Source organism: Thamnophis sirtalis, unplaced genomic scaffold (genome assembly GCF_051295495.1).
Source record: "Thamnophis sirtalis isolate CommonGarterSnake01/CBP01778 unplaced genomic scaffold, rThaSir2_p1.2 scaffold_4, whole genome shotgun sequence".
Lineage (NCBI taxonomy): Eukaryota > Metazoa > Chordata > Lepidosauria > Squamata > Natricidae > Thamnophis > Thamnophis sirtalis.
In genome coordinates this window covers 69,538,631-69,558,002 of record NW_028261384.1, presented here as the reverse complement: position 1 = coordinate 69,558,002, position 19,372 = coordinate 69,538,631, and the positions used below count along the sequence as shown (strand labels likewise).

The window sequence follows — 19,372 nt, the reverse complement described above, 5'->3', positions numbered from 1 at the left end:
CTCTGACCTTTGAGAAAAAAATGGACGAGGATGGGTACCATTACTGAGAAGACAATAGAACAATAGAAGCAATATTTTAAAACAAAAATATATAATGTTGCAGAGTTGGATTGGCGAATAAAATTTATGGAATACCCGGGAAGAAGGCGGGGCTTAGCAGTGAGAAGACGGAGTTTCAGGCCATTCCTGAAATTCCCCTATTCCGGAAGAATTGGATGGGTCGTTTTCGATCCTAGCTGTCCTGGAGAGACAGTGAAGGTTTGCGGAGATCCAGTGACCTCAGAGACGTTCGCAGGTCTCGGGGGGGCTCGGAATTCAACCCCTTTTGCCAACCCTTTCTGGATTAGCTGTATGCTAACCGAAACTGCAGGTAGCCCCTAAGAATGGTAGAAGTGATTTCAACTGGTAAGCTGATTTTATTACTCAAAGAGAGATGGTCCGCATTAAAATCTAAGCTAATTGAAACCAAAGAACAGAAGAATCTAGTGGCGAATTGGTTTTTTTTTTAATGGATTTATGGCTGGTGGTTACCCTATTTCTTAAATGTTTTGAATGCTGTTTACATGGATAAAGGAAAGTTTACTTTACTTCAACACTCCCTCAGGCTCTCTTTAAGTGGGCTGTAAACCAATTTACTATAATTTGGCTTCTTATAACTTGACACTTTTACTGCTTGGCTGTGTTGGTCTAAGATCAGATAAGATTGCATAGCTCCCAGCGTGTCCTTACTTGCAAATATCTTCTGCGTCACATCATGGCGTCTGTACTTGCTTCAAGTGATTCTTTTCAAATGATTTTTTCCGCTTTTCAAAAGTTGTTTGATACATATGAAAAATCTGGAAAAAAACTGGACTATCTGTTGTTTTTAATATTAAAATATGAAAGAAAGAGTGAGAGCGTTGAATGTTTGAGTGCTCCTGAAATTCAAATGAAGAATGTCAGAAAGGAAGTCTCTCAACTTGCTGACACGTCGGGCGTCTGGTCTACTTCGGAGGCAGAAAGAGAAAGAGATGCAATGCTTGAAAGAGGGGCGGCCATACAAAAAATTTATCTTAAAAGACAGATTGCAGGAGGAATGAGAAGCATTAAAGAATCTATACTTTATGAAACATTATTTGCAGAATTTTCGATACCACCCTTGAAAATCAAAGACAAATTGAGTGGAACAAGCCAAGGACAACGTTATTACACCAGAGGCACCCTAAGCAAAAAGGTGCGAAGATATTTCTATTTGGACTTGCTTATAAAAATGTTTGGGGAACTTGTTTTAAGAATGGCAATAGGACTAAGGAAGTTTTGCTATTGGAGAGACATAGGCTGATAGATTGAAGAATACAGTTGAAAATTAGCTAAATCTAATTACTCTTATTTGTAATAGATATAGCTGAATAATAATTGATATTGATAGTAATGTATATAATGTGGAGTTGATATGATAAATAATAATTGGATATGAGAAAGGAAGGTTGGAAATATTTTTGGATTATATACAAAGGTTATTAATCACAATAATTATCACTATTAAAAAACAAAATAAAATATATACAGTTAAATGTTAATTAATATGGGGAAAATGTTATGATATATGATATAACTACATAAAGAAGGGAGAATGATAATAAACTATACTGCATGGAAGATGGACTTTTTGGTATTAAATATTATGGATGTTCAGCTAAAATAGGATATGTGGATTTGATGTTAATAGAGGATTTTACAAACAAGTAAATGAAATGTCAGCAGGCGTTATGGATTAATTCTTTGGCATAGTTAAGGATGAAGGATGTTTAAATAACTGGAGTCAACTAAAAGTGGAGGTATAATGATGTTAATATGGTAAACATTTGAGTTAAGATATTTGAATTAATATGAATTAATGGAAGAGATGCACCAAAACATGTTGTAACCAGCTGATATACTTTTATATATATATAATATATACCTGTGTTCTTTTTTTTGTTTTGTTTTTGTTTTTGTTTTTTGTTTTGTTTTTCCTTCCCTGCCTTGTCTTTTGTTCTTTTTGTCTTTTTTTTCCTTCTTTTCCCACTGGTGTGGGCATGTATTGTTTAAGATTATTATTTTTATTAATATTTTAAAATAATAATTACAGTCAAATGAAAATGGATATATGATGATGGTGCTATGTATGAATATTTGAGTTAAAATGCTCGAGTTAACATGAGTTATGTTTGTTGACCGTGGAGGAGATGCACGAAAGTTTATTTGTGACCGACTGACACACTTTCTATAGCATGTAAAGAAAGATGTTGTACTTGTTTTAAATTAAAAATAAAAAATTTTTTATGGAATACCCAAGAAAAATGAATATTCATGATCAAGTGGTACATGGAATAAGGAAAGTTGAAACTTTAATTTGAAATCTAGTCCAGCCTCTCTCAGAAATTTTAACTTTAAACTAGCCAGTAGGGAGTTTCAAAGGCATGAGTGGTAAAACAAATGATAAAAACATTTAAAAAAAGGATTTCAATGAAAATGGATGAAAGAAAACCATGAGTCATTAGTATGAAAGAAATAAATTGAATTTTTAATTCAATTCATTTTCAGTCATGAAATCCAGAAATAATCATTTCACTTTTTTTCATTTTTAGCAAAAAGTTGTGATTATTGTAATAGTCAGAATATAACTACATGGGCTTCCGGTGGTGACGTCATTGTGCTTAGAGTGGGCTCTCCTAACCCCTAACTCTAACCTCTTCGTTTGGGGCTCTTTTTTGGAGCACTGCTGATCCCGAAGAGATCAGCAGATCAAAGGGGATACTCTAGATGCTGGGGTGATAAGGCAAATCCCCTGCGGATAGGAGAAACCCCCTAAACGGGCGAAGAAATATCCTACCTTTTGGTTAGGACCTTAGCAATGGCGGCTGCATAGAAGGAAGAACAGAGATAGAAGCAGTTGGAATCGGATGCTTGTTATTATTACTGACAATCCAGAGATGAGAGCAACACGAAACTGGCAGAGAGGGTGAGCTGGAAGAAGTAGTAGCCAGGAGAGAGGCTATTTTTACAGAACAATTTTGCCAAGAAGGAGCGGAGCAGAGACGCTGTGTTAGAACGGACAGGAAGAGACAGCCAGAAGAGCCTAAAGATCAGCCACAGTAAGAACGAAAACCCGACATGGACTTCGGAAGATAAAATTTGAAAGAGTTGGAAGCTTCAAAGAAGTGACTGCTTAATAGGCGGGTTGGTAAATGGAGTTCCCTTTTTTTTCTGCTCACCAGTCCTTCTGCTGCTGTGTTGAACTTTTAAGTTGATATTTTTCTGACTAGGAGCTTGGAACAGTGCCAGAGACAATAAATAGAGATCTGTCTGGAAATAGACTTTTGCTTCATGGATATTAACAGTGACACTAAGGAGAGAGTGACACCTAGTGGACTGTAAATTTGAATGGTGAAGCTTGTCATAAGAAAACATAGAGAGACTAATTATTAGAATTGAATACTTGTATAACTGATAAAATTGAGAAACATTTATTGATATAAGATAAGAGTGTGATATATAAATTTATAATATATATTAATCAAATTAATTAAATAGAACACTACATAGGAATGTTTAAGTATTGAAAGGTGATATCAAGGAATGTTAATAGTTGAATTGTTGCTGAATATTGGATTATACAATTATTTATATTATTGATATTACTGATAAAGAATAAACAAGGTAAAAGTTATAGCCAATTGTGGGCAAGGACAAATAGGGGGTTAAAAATGGCAACCTCAGTAAAATTAGGGAAAAAGACCATACCCAATGTGAGTTCTGCAACACCCCCCTCCTCAAATCAAAAGTCAATTGAGAGTGCGTGGGGGTTGGAGAAAGCTGAAAAGATGGCAGAATCAGTGGGACCAGCACCAACGACGCAGAACATGCAATCGATGCTCCAATTGATACAGGAGACTTTGGCAAAAAGCCAAGAAGAGTCAAGGAAGAATCATAAAGAATTAAAAAATGAAATGGGAGAATTGAAAGGAACTATCAAGAATGTAGATGATAAAGTCGAAAAGATACAGAATGCCTTAGCAATCAATGAACAGAAAATTCAATGTATGGAAGAAAAAATACAACATTCAGATCAGAAGATGGGAAAGATGGAAATAGAATATAGAAAACTTAATAAGGAATTAGAATTATCAATAATCCGACTTGAAAACGAAAAAGCGGCATTCTACCTAAGATTTCAAAACATACCGGAAGAGAAGGAGGAAGAACTGAAAGAAAAAATGATTAATAACTTCACTGAATTTCTGCAAAAAAAAGAACAGGAAGTGAGAGGGAATATTGATGAGGCTTACAGGGTGAATACTAACTATGCAAGAAGAAATAGACTCGCGAGAGAAGTGCATGTAAGATTCGCTAAGAAAACTGCCAGAGATGAAGTGTACAAAAAAACTAGAGAAAAGATGATTATACTACAGGAAAAAGAGCTGACCAGGCTTAAACAGATCCCACGGAGAATTCGGGAAAAACGTAGGCAATACCAATTTTTAACAAACGAGTTAAATAAAAATAGAATAATGTATAGATGGTTGGTACCAGAAGGGGTTCTGGTATCTTGGCAAGGAAAAAGATATAAGATAGAGAATTTAGAAGAAGCACACAAATTCTATGAAGAACACTGCAATAGGGAAGGAGAACAAGGAAGCAAAGAGGAACTAGAATGCAGAGGTCAAGAGGAAGAAACATTAGAAGACAGTGGAAGAAGCAGGAGAGAAGAACAGAGGCAAGAAAGAGAGAGAGCAGAGAAGGAAGGCGCGAGAGGGAAAAATCAGATACAAATTAGAAGTAAAAGAAACAATCTCAGCTAAAGATGGATCAATAAATATCAATTATGTCGATAAACTTGAATGGACTGGACGCACTAGAAAAAAAAGAGCCCAAAACAAGGGGGTCATGATTGGTGAAATCAAATTAGGATGATAGCTGGCATATAGACTGTAGAATGATAGAGAAAAAAGGAAATGATATGGGGGAAAAATGGACTTGTGGAAATAATATCCTCAAGAAAACATAAACTGGATTTGAAAAAGACACCTATAACAATAGAAAAAGAAAGGAAGGGAAGAAGGAAGGAAAAAAGGGGAGGAAGGAAGTAGGGAATGGAGGGACGAAGGAAAGGAAAGAAGTGGAGGGTGGAAGAGAGAGAGAGAGAAGGAGAGATAGTAGGAGAGGAAGAAGAAATGTGGAGGAGAGGTAGGGGAAGAAGAAAGAAGCAAGGAGAGGTGGGTGAAAGGGAGAGAGAGAGAAGGAGAGGAGGGAGGAAGAGAGAAAAAGAGAAGGAGAGAGGGTAGGAAGGAGAAGAAAAAGGGTAGAAGTAGGGGAGAAGTAAGGGAAGGAAGAAGGGGAAGGAGAGGAGGAAGGAAGGAAGTAGAGAAGGAAGGGAGGGAGAAAAGAAAATAAAGAGAAAATAAGGTGAAATGTGGAGGAAAGGTAGGGGAAGAAGAAAGAGGTAAGGAGAGGTGGGTGGGAGGGAGAGAAAGAGAAGGAGAGGAGGGAGGAAGAGAGAAAAAGAGAAGGAGAGGTAGGAAGGAGAAGACAGAGGGTAGGAGTAGGGGAGAAGTAAGGGAAGGAAGAAGGGGAAGGAGAGGAGGAAGGAAGGAAGTAGAGAAGAAAGGGAGGGAGAAAAGAAAAGAAAGAGAAAATAAGGTGGTGTCATAGCAGGTGTGAAGGATGGTAAACAATACATTCCAAATTATACCTTATACCTTTTAAATGGAATAATAATAATTTAAGAATGGCAAAGAAAAAGAATAATTATGTGAATGTATAGCTATAACTGTATGTAAGAGAATAAATGACAGTAAAAATATAAAGCACAATATAGGTAAATAATACTTGATCATAAATAGCTAAGTATAAATAAATAAAGAAATGTATATAAAAATGGATAATGAATAACGAGATTATGAACGCAAGATAGAAATGTATAGAAGGGAAAACACTAATTGCAAAGAAACCGATTCGGAACTGCTGTATGATATACGATGGAACTTATTGTTCCTATGTTGTTTTTAAGTTATGTGTTTATTTTTGTTGATGTGCTTATGTGTATAAAATAAAAGGAAAAAAAGGAAAAAAAGAATGTAACTACATAAAGTCAGAACTTAAAAAAAGAGACAACCAAGATATTAGATTGGTCAATTGTAATTGTTTCAAAGAAAACACTTAATAAATGTAAGCCTATGTATCATTTTTTTCCCTTCTGGGAATGTAAATCAAATAATAGTTTGCTACAATATTACCAAATGATACATACATTTAATATGAAAAATAGCAGCTAGTCTATGCTTTTTCATAATTTTTCTAACAATGACAAAATATATGTTATACATTTTTCTCCCATACCAATGCAAAACATTGGAAAGGAATTAGGTTTTATGATCTTTGCAATAGAAATGAAATGTAACTGAACTAAATTCTAAACATATACAGTATATTTAATTGAAAGTTTAAAGTCAGTTATTTTAATGGCTTTTGCATATAATATTTTCTTTATCGTTCTTAAACAAATAGCATCAAAACAGCAAGTTTATTCCCACCTCCTTTCTGATTTCTATGAATGCATATTAATTCAATGAATATTCACTTGCTCATAAAAAAACTAGATTCAATGGAAATTCTGTCATATTTTTTTACAACTGAACATGAGAGGTTATTCAGGCAGTTGGCTGGGATGTTGTTCATAGAATCAAGAGCTTGTATTATGATCAGCTGTCTTTACTGCTAAGGTAATAGGCAATAAAATAGAACATAATACCATATGAACAATTGGAATATTTAAAATTCCCCAGAGATATTCATCCTGATGCATGAGGGCATTCTTGGGAAATTCTCAATATGACCTCACGCTGAAGCAACAGAAAACCAGTCACGAACTGCTGAGTCCCTGAGTAGTATGCATAGTTGGTGTTCGTCCAGTAACAAGCTTCAAAGCTGACTTCATTTAAAAGTGTATTATAATATAAATACCTTGTTCTATTTGATATATGTAATAAAGCTGCTCTGAGTTGAAACTGGGTATCTTTATACTTCAAGATGTACACCTTTCCTGTGCAAAAGTTTATACTGTTCACTCCAATTTTCAGGAGAAAATATTATGATAAAATTTGAAAATGAAATTTCCAATATAAAAGATACTAGGTAAGTTTTGGGCGCCACTTTAAATTAAATAGCTTACACTGGACAAGAGCAAATCATTGAAGCCATAAGGTAGCTTCTTATAATTTTGGTATTTGGTACCAAATACCTTCACTGACCCTCAAATTTTTCTGGTGCTACAATGACATCTAGTGAGAGAAAAATGAAATGTTCTTATTAATTTAAGCCATCACCAAACTATATTTGATATGAGAGAACTAAAAATAACATTGGAAAAAAGTTCAAGCTATGGCTATTACATTCACCTGTCTTTTCTCTGTTGCCATAGCAGTGATCCCGAAAAGATATGTCCTACATCACAGTTTCTTTGGGTTGTCTTCCAGTGGCCTGATAGATTTCAAATCTGAAATTTGACATGAATTGTAATATTAGAATAGGTTTTGTTGTTGTGGTGTATAGTCACTAGCAATCTTAGTTGCTGTTTACTTACTTATTTACTCACTCAAAATTTTATATACTGCCCAACTACAAGAAGACTGCTGGGGATTTTATAATATGGAATAGCAGTAAGGGACAGAACCACAACAGAAAATACTATATTTTCTCCTCACCCTACCTACAAAGTTTAGAATGCAAAACAACTGAACGAAAGACCAGAAAAATAAGTTCCACTCAAAGGATATCATCTTGGAGATAATTAGGAGTTAAGTCATAAGCAACTTTATAGGTAAAAGCCATCTCTTTTTATGGTTCTTTGATACTGATTGGAAGCCAGAGCAATGAATGTAAAAATAATATCTTATGGCTATGTTAACATATTATTTGGCCTGCAATAAACATATTTTTTATTCCTGTTCCTTTTTGCTTCCATGTTACATTTCTTCTGAAGAATGTGAAAAATATTACATATTCAAAATAACAACCCTCTTACACAAGGGTGACATCAACTTACCTTCGCTACCACTTTGCAAATGTGAGTGTGTGTGTGTGTATGTGTGTGCAGGGCCTTCTGTGTATGTGCAGACCCTTCCGTACATATGCAGAGCATAAAAAATGGGACATGATAATTTCTAGGCGGTGGATGGAGCCTCCTGCTGCCACTGCTACCAGTTCACACGAACCAGATAGAACCAGTTGAATTGCCCAACTGCTCTTACACACCTATGGCATGACCTTCACGTAACTTCTGTACTTGAATACATATAAAGGCAGCTCTCTCCGGTAATACCAACTCATAGTTTTGTTGTACCTAGATTAGTGATTTCCTTCCTATTTATTTGTAGTTTTATAGCAAACCACGGTCTGCTGAATTTTAATTTAATGACAGATTTATATGAGCCAGGAAAGAGGGACATATTATACTATAAAGAGAGAAGAAATAATCTTTAAAACCAAAGATGCTAAGTCATTTTTTTCATGTTGTACATGGGTCCAGTTAAAGACATCTAGTTTCACAGTTTGAAAAGTGCCCTGACTGCTATTACATATGAAAAATAGCATTGTTCCTTATATTATATAGTTAAATGGCAGTAAGGCTGAAATCAATCTCTGTTCATAGAACTTGCACTTAATTATATATGGTGTTTGTGTGTGTTCGTGTGTGTGTGTGTGTGTGTGTACACATAGCAGTATTTGACTCAGCACTTTGAATAATCCTTTTCAAAATATCAATATCTGATAACCATAACTAGTTGTTAAAAAACTGAAATTACTCATCAGATGAAATTTTAGCATTTTGAATAACTAATATGATATCATGTAAGCTACTATGCAAATAGTGCATTGATTCATTAATGGATCAGGATTATTATTATTTTGATTGATTCCTAATGTTTCTTTTTCACCTGTTGCCTTTAGTAATTTAGATTATCATGATGTGTATATTCATCAGAGGCTTGGCAGTGGCTGGTTAGTTTTTGAAGAGCAGGACAGGAAAGAAAGCAGTTTGTACAATAGAATTGTATTAATGCAGACTTGTGTCCAAATTTAGACTAGACTTGCTAAATGAAGTAATGTTTTTAAAATAATAATCTCAGAGTCAAACTTCTCTTCCTTAGCCATTTGCAGTAGAAATAATTGGTAGTCTCAAACCAATATAGCAAGACATAATCTGCAATTGAAGCTTGATTTGTTACATAATTATAATTGATAACTCTCTTTTCTCACATGAGTTTCCACCTTTTTATGTCAACTAGGTATTTTAAGGATTTTCACAACACTGGCTATACAATTGTACCTTGATACTTAAAACTGCTTTGAAACTCAATGAATTTGGTACTCCACTCATTTTGATGTGAAAATTTTGTCCTAGTACTCATCATTTACTTGGTATTCAACATACAAGCTAAAACTTGTCAGTGTTGCCTTGACAAGTTTTAGCTTATGCAATCACTCATTATTCCTTATGGGGAAAATTGTTTGATATTAATCCTTTTTAGTATTTATCACATTTCCCAGAGCCAATTAACAATGAATACCAAGGTATCACTATAATTTCCATATTTTTCAGAATATAAGACTCACCTTTTACCCCCCAAAAAGAGGGTGAAATCTGGGTGCGTCTTATACTGAATACAGAATTTTTGGCCTCCCAAAACTCCGCCCTGCGCATCCCATTTTTTTGCAAAAATGGATGAGCAGAGGGTTTGGGAGGCCTGTAGAGTGCTCCTTGGGGCTGGGGAGAGCAAAATCGAGTGAAAAGGGGCCCGTTTTTCACAAATACAGGGGTGTTTTTTCCCTCCCTGGCCCCTAGGAGCACTTTGCAGGCCTTCCAAACTCTCTGCATGCCCCAGTTTTCACAAAAAATGCAGAGGGTTTGGGAAGCCTGCAGAATATTCCTGGGGAACAGGGAGGGCAAAAACTTTTTTAAAAAATTTATCTCTTCAAAATCTTGGTGCATCTTTTTTTTTATAGAATTTTTTTTTTTATTACATAGACAACATAATCACATAACAATAGAAAAAGAAAGGCAGAGGGGAAAAAAAACCCCACACACAAAGAAAAGAAAGCAAAACCCATCATCCCATACAGTATGTCATTTGATTACAGGTGTTTTAACCTTTATCATTCTTATACATTCGTTGTTTCATTTAATAGATTTTGATTTCGTATCGTTTCTTGCTCCCCTGCCTGTAGCAATCCATCCCTACTACGTTTCCCCCCATACACACACCCCATATCTCTCTGTTATATATTTAATAGACACCACAATAGCCTAGGGTTAAAAGAAAAAGAAAAAGAAAAAGAAAAAAAAAGGGAAAAAACACAAAAAAGAAAAAAAAAACCATCACATGCAGCATGTCGTTTGGTTACAAGTGTTTTAGCATCTACATCTTCAAATAATATTTACCGTCTCAAATGTTTCATCTAATATAACTAAAGGCCTCATTTTCATTCTACAATATATATTCAGTTAACATTAGCATTATTTCCCCCCAGAAAGTATACTTATATTCATTGTTAACCTTGCATTTCATACCTTCAAACAGAGATCTTATTCCTTCATTTTTCAACAAAACGTCACTGCCTATATATACCAGTTTTCATTTGTTCCCTTATTAGAATTGCTTATCAGCAGCGAAATATCATTATAAGAAGTTCTTAACCTTATACATTATATCACCAGACCTTATATTAATTCTTCATTGTGTCATTGTTAGATTATTTCACAGCATAATTATATCATCATTCACTTTCTTCAATTAAAGCATAAGTATATCATTTTTCATTTCCAAAGTTTTTTTTCCCCCCTAGCCACCGATAAAACAAATCCCATATCTTATAAAATTGTTCATCCTCTTGCTCTCTAATTTCAAATGTCAATTTACTCATTTCAGCACAGTCCATTATTTTTCGAATAACTTCTTCCTGTTTTGGTATTGTTTCGTTTTTCCAGTTTTTTGCAAATACAATTCTGGCTGCTGTTAACACATTTACAATCAGATATTTTAAGTCTTTGTTGTAGATTTCTGGTATGATCCCCAATAAAAAGACCTCTGGTTTAAAGTCTATTTGTTTGTGTGTCATTTTCTCCAACCACATGTGGATTTTAGTCCAGTATCTTTTAGCTTCAGTGCAAGTCCACCACATGTGGTAGTATGAACCAGGTATCTGGTGACATTTCCAACACGTTTCTGATTTATTCTTGAACATTCTTGCGATTCTGGTTGGGGGTAGGTGCCACCTGTAAAACATCTTATACAAGTTTTCTCTATATGCAGTAGACATTGTCATTTTGTAATTTTAAGACCACAATTTCTGCCCATTCTCTAAGTCAATCCCATACCTAAAGTTTTTTCCCCAAGCTATCATAGTTTCTTTAACTTGTTCTTCTTGCAATTTAAACTCCAATAAATATCCATATAGTTTTTAAATTACTTTTTCATCAGTACCTGTTAAAATTTTGTCTAACTCAGTCATTTTATTATAAAGACCTTTAGTTTTTCTATCTTCATTATATCTAGATTGTATCTGTACATATGAATACCAGTTCATTTCCATCCCTTCTTGTTTCAACTCTTGAATAGATTTGAGCTCACCCTCTGCATTCAATAATTCTATATATCTGTTTGTTCCTTTTTATATATTATTGGATATGAAAATGCTTCAATTGTTGACATCCAGATTGGAATTTTCAAATAGTGTAATCTTTTAACCTTTTCCCAGTTTAACAGCAACGCCTCCCTTATATAATGTCTTCTAAAGTAACCATGTGATTTAGTTCCCTTATACCATAAGAAAGCATGCCATCCCAACAATAAGTCATGACCTTCTACATTCAATAATCTAGAGTTTTTTAATGATATCCATTCCTTAATCCACATCAAATTTGTTGCTTGATAGTATAGCTCCCAATCAGGTAGCTCAAATCCTCCTCTAGATCTAGCATCTTGTAGTAATTTAAGTTTTATTCTAGCTTTTTTCCCTTGCCAAATAAATTTCAAAACTATTTTATTTAGATCTTGAAAAAAGTCCTTACCCAATCTGATTGGGATTGTCTGAAACAGGTATAGAATTCTAGGTAGAATGTTCATTTTAATTGTAGAAATTCTTCCCATCATTGATAAGTGCAAATTTTCCCATTTCTCCAAATCAATTGCTATTTGTCGTTTTAGTCTTTATTCAGACCAAAATCTTGGTGCATCTTTTACTCCGGTGTGTCTTATGGTCAATGCTGAAGTCTAATCTTGATTTAAGATGTATTCATAGATGAGGCTGTAAGATAGATGGCATTCATGTGAGGTAAGGGATAAATGTCTGATCTATTTCAGGAGTGGACTCTGGTTGCCCAAATATATATAAAGTTGGTTGCCCAACTTTACTGAAAATGTTGTTGCACATTAGCTATGTTTTTTAATGGAGAACAATGAATATGGTATATAGCCTTTTTCTATTAAAGATTCTCAATTTCTTCTCATTAGTAGAATGTTGATTTACATATAATATTATTTTGATGCTTCTTTGCTCTACAGCCTTCATTTTATTCTGCTTCTACTCTCTTGCATAATCTTGCTTTGTTGCTCCTTGCCCCAAAGCTTCATATTTCTCTCTTGTGGTCCCTCCATTATTATTATGACTTATGTGTCTTTCAGCTTTGGAGACATGTTAGCATATACATTGACAGCATTTGTTGAGCTGATGGATCATGGAATTGTATCTTGGGATACTTTCTCTGTGGCTTTCATAAAAAAGGTAAAGTTTATGTTTATTACTTATATCCCAATTGTTATGGGGCAGCCTCATTTTATATTTGTGTCTGTCTCATTTATATATAAAGTAAAGAATTGGTGACACATACAAAATGAATAGATAAATGACTGGGTTTACACAGTGTGCTAAACTGTAGCTTGCTTAATCATCATCTAATGTATAAACCATAATTAGTTTGATTCATGCAGCATGTAATGCCATGGTTTATTAATTATAATATTGCATCCAGATTCATGCAGCATGTTAAACTAACACCAAATAGACTCTCTTACAACCTAGTATGATGTATGAATCAAACAAATATATGATTTCTACTTGATTGCAGTTCATAGATATTAAAAACTAGTTTGATTAGTGGTACTGCTATAATTATAAGTTTGCATCCAAGTTTTGACTTGCATTCAGGGCATTCATGATGTTTCTTGGATGAACTTGTGAAGAAATCCTGCATTTAAGTTATTCATAGAGTGTTCATGAGGATAAAATGAGGTTAAGAACCTAAGCTCACAAACATATAAAACCAATTCTGAGTGATATTGGAACTGTGCTGCACTGAAAGGAAACTTTTTTCTCCACATGCATTTGGAGAAATAGTGAAATCCTGGAATATAGCCATGGAAAGTATAAAAATATAATTGTTACAGTATTAAACTAGGGTTGATGTAGATATAATATTCATGGGTGCCCAATTAAAACTTCAGACATAAGGTATGTCAAAAGTTTTTTTTTTTTTGTCACAGGTAGATTTCCGTCACAATTTGAGATTATCTTCACAGGATTCTCCCTTACGTAAAACACAGCAACTTCTTTGAAAAACAGACTATGATGGGATTGGACTAAGTTTCCCTACCCAGTGCCCTTTTCAACTTCTATTATAGTATCTGTTTCATGACATCTAAGGTGCCCATACAGGCAATTATCATAGTCATTTTAGAGTGTTTTGACGCTGAGTATTCCTGCACAGTAATTGCAGCACATCTGACTATTTCCTATCTGGAAAATTGGAGGAAAATAGTTGTGAGGATGACTGTTGCAGAGGAATAGTAGATACTCCTCCACTTGAAATGTTTATGGGTTATGCCTGCAAACATGAGTAGTCTGCTATCACAGTTGGATAATCAGAACATTAACATTATATAGCAATAGCAGTAGACTTATATACCGCTTCATAGGCCTTTCAGGCCTCTCTAAGCGGTTTACAGAGAGTCAGCATATTGCCCCCAACAATCTGGGTCCTCATTTTACCCACCTCGGAAGGATGGAAGGCTGAGTCAACCCTGAGCCGGTGAGATTTGAACCGCTGACCTGCTGATCTAGCAGTAGCCTGCAGTGCTGCTTTTAACCACTGCGCCACCTTGGCTCATTATGTTCAAATTATATTGATTTTGTTTGTGATTTATTCATAGATTGCAAGTTATGTGAGCAAGTTCCAAAATGATATTGCTATATTACAAAGATCATTAGCCATTTTAGAATCAATGGTACTGAATGGTCATGATCTGTATCAGAAAGTGGCACAAGAGATAACAATTGGACAATTAATTCCACATCTACAAGGGTAAGTTTTCTGTGGTTTTCCTTTAATTTCCTTCTTGTTTTAGGCTTGGAAAACTTCAGATTAGAAACAAGTACAGGTACTAGTATAAAACATATAAACTGTCTTAAAACTCTTCTAGAATCAGATTTTTAAAAAGATGTAGTTCCTCCTTTGATTTTTAAATGAACGATTAGAAATTAAAATATAAAGTATTATTTTTTTAATACAATACAATACAATAGCAGAGTTGGAAGGGACCTTGGAGGTCTTCTAGTCCAACCCCCTGCCTAGGCAGGAAACCTTATACCATTCCAGACAAAGGGCTATCCAACATCTTCTTAAAGACTTCCAGTGTTGGGGCATTCACAACTTCTGGAGGCAAGCTGTTTCACTGATTAATTGTTCTGTCAGGAAATTTCTCATCAGTTCTAAGTTGCTTCTCTCCTTGATTAGTTTCCACCCATTGCTTCTTGTTCTACCCTCAGGTGCCTTGGAAAATAGTTTGACTCCCTCTTCTTTGTGGCAACCCCTGAGATATTGGAACACTGCTATCATGTCTCCCCTAGTCCTTCTTTTCATTAAACTAGACATACCCAATTCCTGCAACCGTTCTTCATATGTTTTAGTCTCCAGTCCCACATCTTTGTTGCTCTTCTCTGCACTCTTTCTAGAGTCTCTACATCTTTTCTACATCGTGGTGACCAAAACTGAATATAGTATTCCAAGTGTGGCCTTACCAAGGCATTATAAAGTGGTATTAACACTTCACGTGATCTTTATTCTATCCCTCTGTTTATGCAGCCTAGAACTGTGTTGGCTTTTTTGGCAACTGCTGCACACTGCTGGCTCATATTTAAATGGTTGACCACTAGGACTCCAAGATTCCTTTCACAGTTACTACTGTTGAGCAAGGTACCACCTATACTATACCTGTGCATTTCGTTTTTGTTGCCTAAATGTAGAACCTTACTCTTTTCACCATTGAATTTCATTTTATTAGATAGTGCCCAATGTTCAAGTTTGTCAAGATCCTTCGTATCTTTAGCCTATCTTCTGGAGTGTTGACTATTCTTGCCAGCTTGGTGTCATCTGCAAATTTGATGAGTTCCCCATTTATTCCCTCATCCAAATCATTGATGAAGATGTTGAAGAGTACTGGGCCCAAAACTGAGACTTAGGGTACTCCACTGCATATGTCCCTCCATGAAGATGCAGTTCCATTGAGAACTACACGTTGTGTGCGGTTGGTCAGCCAGTTACGAATCCATCTGGTGGTGATACTGTCTAACTCACATTCTTCTACTTTATCTAGTAGTAAGTTATGGTCTACCTTATCAAATGCCTTACTGAAGTCCAAGTAAACTATATTGACGGCATTCCTCTGGTCCACTAATTTTGTCACATTATCAAAGAATGCAATAAGATTAGTCTGGCATGATCTATTTTTGACAAATCCATGTTGGCTTTTGGCTATTACTTTGTTTGCTTTTAGGTGTTCACTAATTCGTTGCTTGATTATCTTTTCCAGAATCTTTCCTTGTATTGAGGTCAGGCTGATAGGTCTGGAGTTTCCTGGATCTGTTTTTTTCCCTTTTCTGAAGATGGGAACCACATCAGCTCCTTTCCAGTCCTCTGGTAGTTCCGCGGTGCTCCAGGATCTCTGAAAGATATAGTTCAGCGATTATGAGATCTTGTCTACCAGTTCCTTCAGAACCCTGGGGTGTAATCCATCCGGTCCTGTTGATTTGAACTTGTCTAGGGTAGACAGGTGCTCACTTACCATTTTCTTCCCTATTTCAACTTGTGTTCCTAATCTGATTTTTGTGGTACTGTTTTTGATAGGTTGGACTGTTTTATCTCTTTGTGTAAAGACAGATGCAAAACGTGAGTTAAATAGTTCTGTTTTCTCCCTGTTGCTTGTCACCTTCTTGCCACTTTCTCCCAGCAATGGACCAATTGTTTCCTTAACTTTTTTCTTGTTTTTAACATGTTGGAAGAAGCTTTTTTTGTTATTTTTTACTTTTGTGGCAAGCCTTTCTTCATTGTGAGCCTTAGCTTTCCTCACTTCATCTTTACATGCTTGGGCTATTTGCTGATATTCTGCCTTAGTTATGTCCCCACCCTTTCCACTTTTTATACTTATCTTTTTTCTCTTTCAATTTGTCAGAGAGTTCTTTATGCAATTATGCTGGTTTCTTTTGGGAGCTGTTACTTTTCTTCTTCATTGGTATTGTGCTAGACTGGGCTTTTGCAATCTCATTTTTCAAAATTTCCCAAGCTTCTTGAGTTGTTTTCCCCTTGAGGATTCTCATCCATGGAATTTTCCCAAGCTCTCTCTAAATTTATTGAAATTAGCTCTCTTAAAGTCCAAAACTCTAGTTTCACTTTGTTCCACTACTTGTGTGTGCATAATATTGAATTCCAATATTGCATGGTCACTTGCCCCCATGGTTCCTGTGGCTTCAATACCTTCTATCATTTCCTCTCTGTTAGTGAGAATTAAGTCCAATATGGCTGATCCCCTTGTTCCCTTCTCTACTTTTTGGGAAACAAAGCTGTCTGCTAGGTTTGTTAGGAACCTGTTGGATCTTCCATTTGGTGCAGAGTTTGTTTCTCAGTTGATGTCAGGGTAGTTAAAATCCCCCACTACTATTGTGGTGTGCTTCCTACATACCTTAGTTAGCTGACTAGCAAAAAGTTCATCTACTTCCTCTGCTTGGTTGGGTGGCCTGTAGTATAGACCAGTGACATGCGGTGAGCTTCATGGCCGGTGAGGCAAGCATGAAAGCCCCGCTGAAGCCCCGGCACAGCTTTAAGATTTGTGGACTTCAACTCCCAGAATTCCTCCTCCAGTCATGTTGCGATGACGTCATCTGCATGGATCTGCTCCACTTGCTTTATTCAGTGGGGGAGGGCTGTGATGAAGATGCCGACGAGCCTCCGCTGCCACCAGAATAACTGCTGCTGCCTCCTCCTCCTCCTCCTCCAATAGCACCACCACATTTGCTGCCCGGCGCTGCAGCCTTTTTTCCTGCTCCCGCTCCCTCCCGCGGACTCATGGCTCCTCAAAAGCGTGGAGGAGGAGGAGGAGGGGGTGGGGTAACGTGGAGCCCAGCTCAGGTCTCTGAGCGAAGGGGGAGACCCCACTGCCACGGGCGGGGGTGCCAGTGGGACCTTTGCAGGCTTCACCTCAGCCGCAGCGTCGGGCGGCAAATCCGGCAGTGCTGTTGGAGGAGGAGGAGGTGGCAGCAGATATTCCGGTGGCAGCAGGGGTTTTGGGGCTTCACTTCAGCCGCAGTGCCGGGCGCAAGCGGGTAAGACTGGCTGCCCTCAAAGGACCTCCCTGGGCTTGCTTTGCTGAACACAGGGCGACTGAGGCTAGTTTGAGCGGGTGCGGCCGGCGCAAACTACTGTCAGTCACCCCGCACTCATCAAAACAAGTCTGGGGAGGTCCTTTGCGGGCGGCCAGTCTTAGCTGCCTGCAAAGGACTTCCCCACGCTTGCTTTGTTGAACACGGGGCAACTGATGATAATGAGCGGCGCAGCTGGCACCTAGGAGGTCCTAGGAGACCTGCTGTGCCGCGTAAGCTCCTGCTGCCATCCCCGCGCCCATGCTAAGTAGATTTTCTGAGGCCCCTCAGCTTCTGGAGCCTGTGACTGCCCCTCGTCCCCCAGGCTGGCTCAGCTGCCCGAGCAGCCTCGCTTCGCTGCCCGCCCATTGCCTCCAGTCTCCCTTGCCCTCTCCGCCTGCCGGGATGGAGCACATCAAGCATGTCCCGCTGAGTGGCCGGCCCGGAAGGCATGCACTTAGAGCGAAACATGTCCTGGTCTGTGGCCAGGAGGCACGCTGGCACTTTAAAGGAAGGAAGGAAGGAGGGAGGAAAGGAGGGAGGTTAAGAGAAAAGAAAGGAGGAGGGAAAGAGGAAGGGAAGGAGGGAAGGTATGTGTGAAGGAGGGGGGATCGAGGGAGGGAAAGGAGGGGGAAGGAAAGGTGGAAAGGAGAAAAGAAAGGAGGGAAGGCAGGGGAGAAGGAAGTAAGGGGGGAGGGAAGAAAAGGGTATGGAAAAGAAGAAATGAGGGAAGAGAAGAGGGAGGGAAGGAATAAGATACCTAACCTTTGATGTTTATAATGATTTGATAGTATGGGAATATCTCGAAATGTAGTTGTATTGTTTTTTACAAGTTATGGATGTTGTATTTTCTTTTTACCAATAAAATCTTTTTTTTAAAATTAAAAAAAATAAAATAAAGTGCATGCCACCACCCCGGCCATACAGCGGGGCGGCGGCATGCACTTTAAAGTGCCAGCGTGCCTCCCGGCCACAAACCAGGACATGTTTCACTCTATGGCAGGCCAAAAAATGAAAAATAAAAATAAATGTGCCAGCCCGCGCGCCAGCAGAGGCGGGTAAAACACACACACACACACAAACACACACAAACACACACACACACGCACATAATAAAAACAAATTACAATTACTTACATTACAAATAATTTTGAATTCCTCCCCCCTGCCCCCTCCCTCTGACCCACATACCTTTCAGCTGCATCAAAAATGCAAGATTTGGTCTAGCCAGGGCCAGGCAGGCTACAATAGTTGCTGCTAGAGTCACCACGTGGATGATTCTGCTTAAATGTTTTTAAAAAGCCTCTAAATAAAGTGGAGGAGGCAAGAGAATCACGTGCCTCATTTGCATAAGGAATTTTTCGCTTTTTAACCCTTGCTTAACTCTTAAAAAGCGAAAAATTCCTTATGCAAAGGAGGCCCATAGTTCTCTCACCTCCCCCTACAGTTAGCACGAAGCAGACTCAGAGTCACTGTGACTTGGAGTCTGGCAGCAACTACCTTGGCCTTTTTAATTATTTTAAAAATTCTTTCCTTTTCCTCATGAGACTGGTGAGACCCCGCCTCCCCTGCCTCCAGTGACTGCACGTCCCTGGTATAGACCTATGGCAATGTCATCCCCCCCCCAACCTTTAATATTGACTTAAATGCATTCAAGATAGTT

The 19,372-nt window shown here is 37.4% G+C and overlaps 1 protein-coding gene across 6 annotated transcripts in view; it reads left to right on the top strand.

The window, feature by feature from the left end:
- The window catches only part of ELMO1 (engulfment and cell motility 1), a 562,024-nt gene that overhangs the window by 211,723 nt on the left and 330,929 nt on the right, over window positions 1-19,372 (top strand). For all 6 annotated transcript variants that reach the window (XR_015696387.1, XM_087713089.1, XM_087713086.1 and 3 more), the window contains 2 exons: window positions 12,705-12,804; window positions 14,229-14,380. Coding sequence is in view for 5 of the 6 variants with exons in the window: in XM_087713089.1 (XP_087569215.1) it covers window positions 12,705-12,804; window positions 14,229-14,380 (252 nt within the window). In the remaining variant the exon portion in view is untranslated. The remainder of the gene's footprint in view (window positions 1-12,704; window positions 12,805-14,228; window positions 14,381-19,372) is intronic.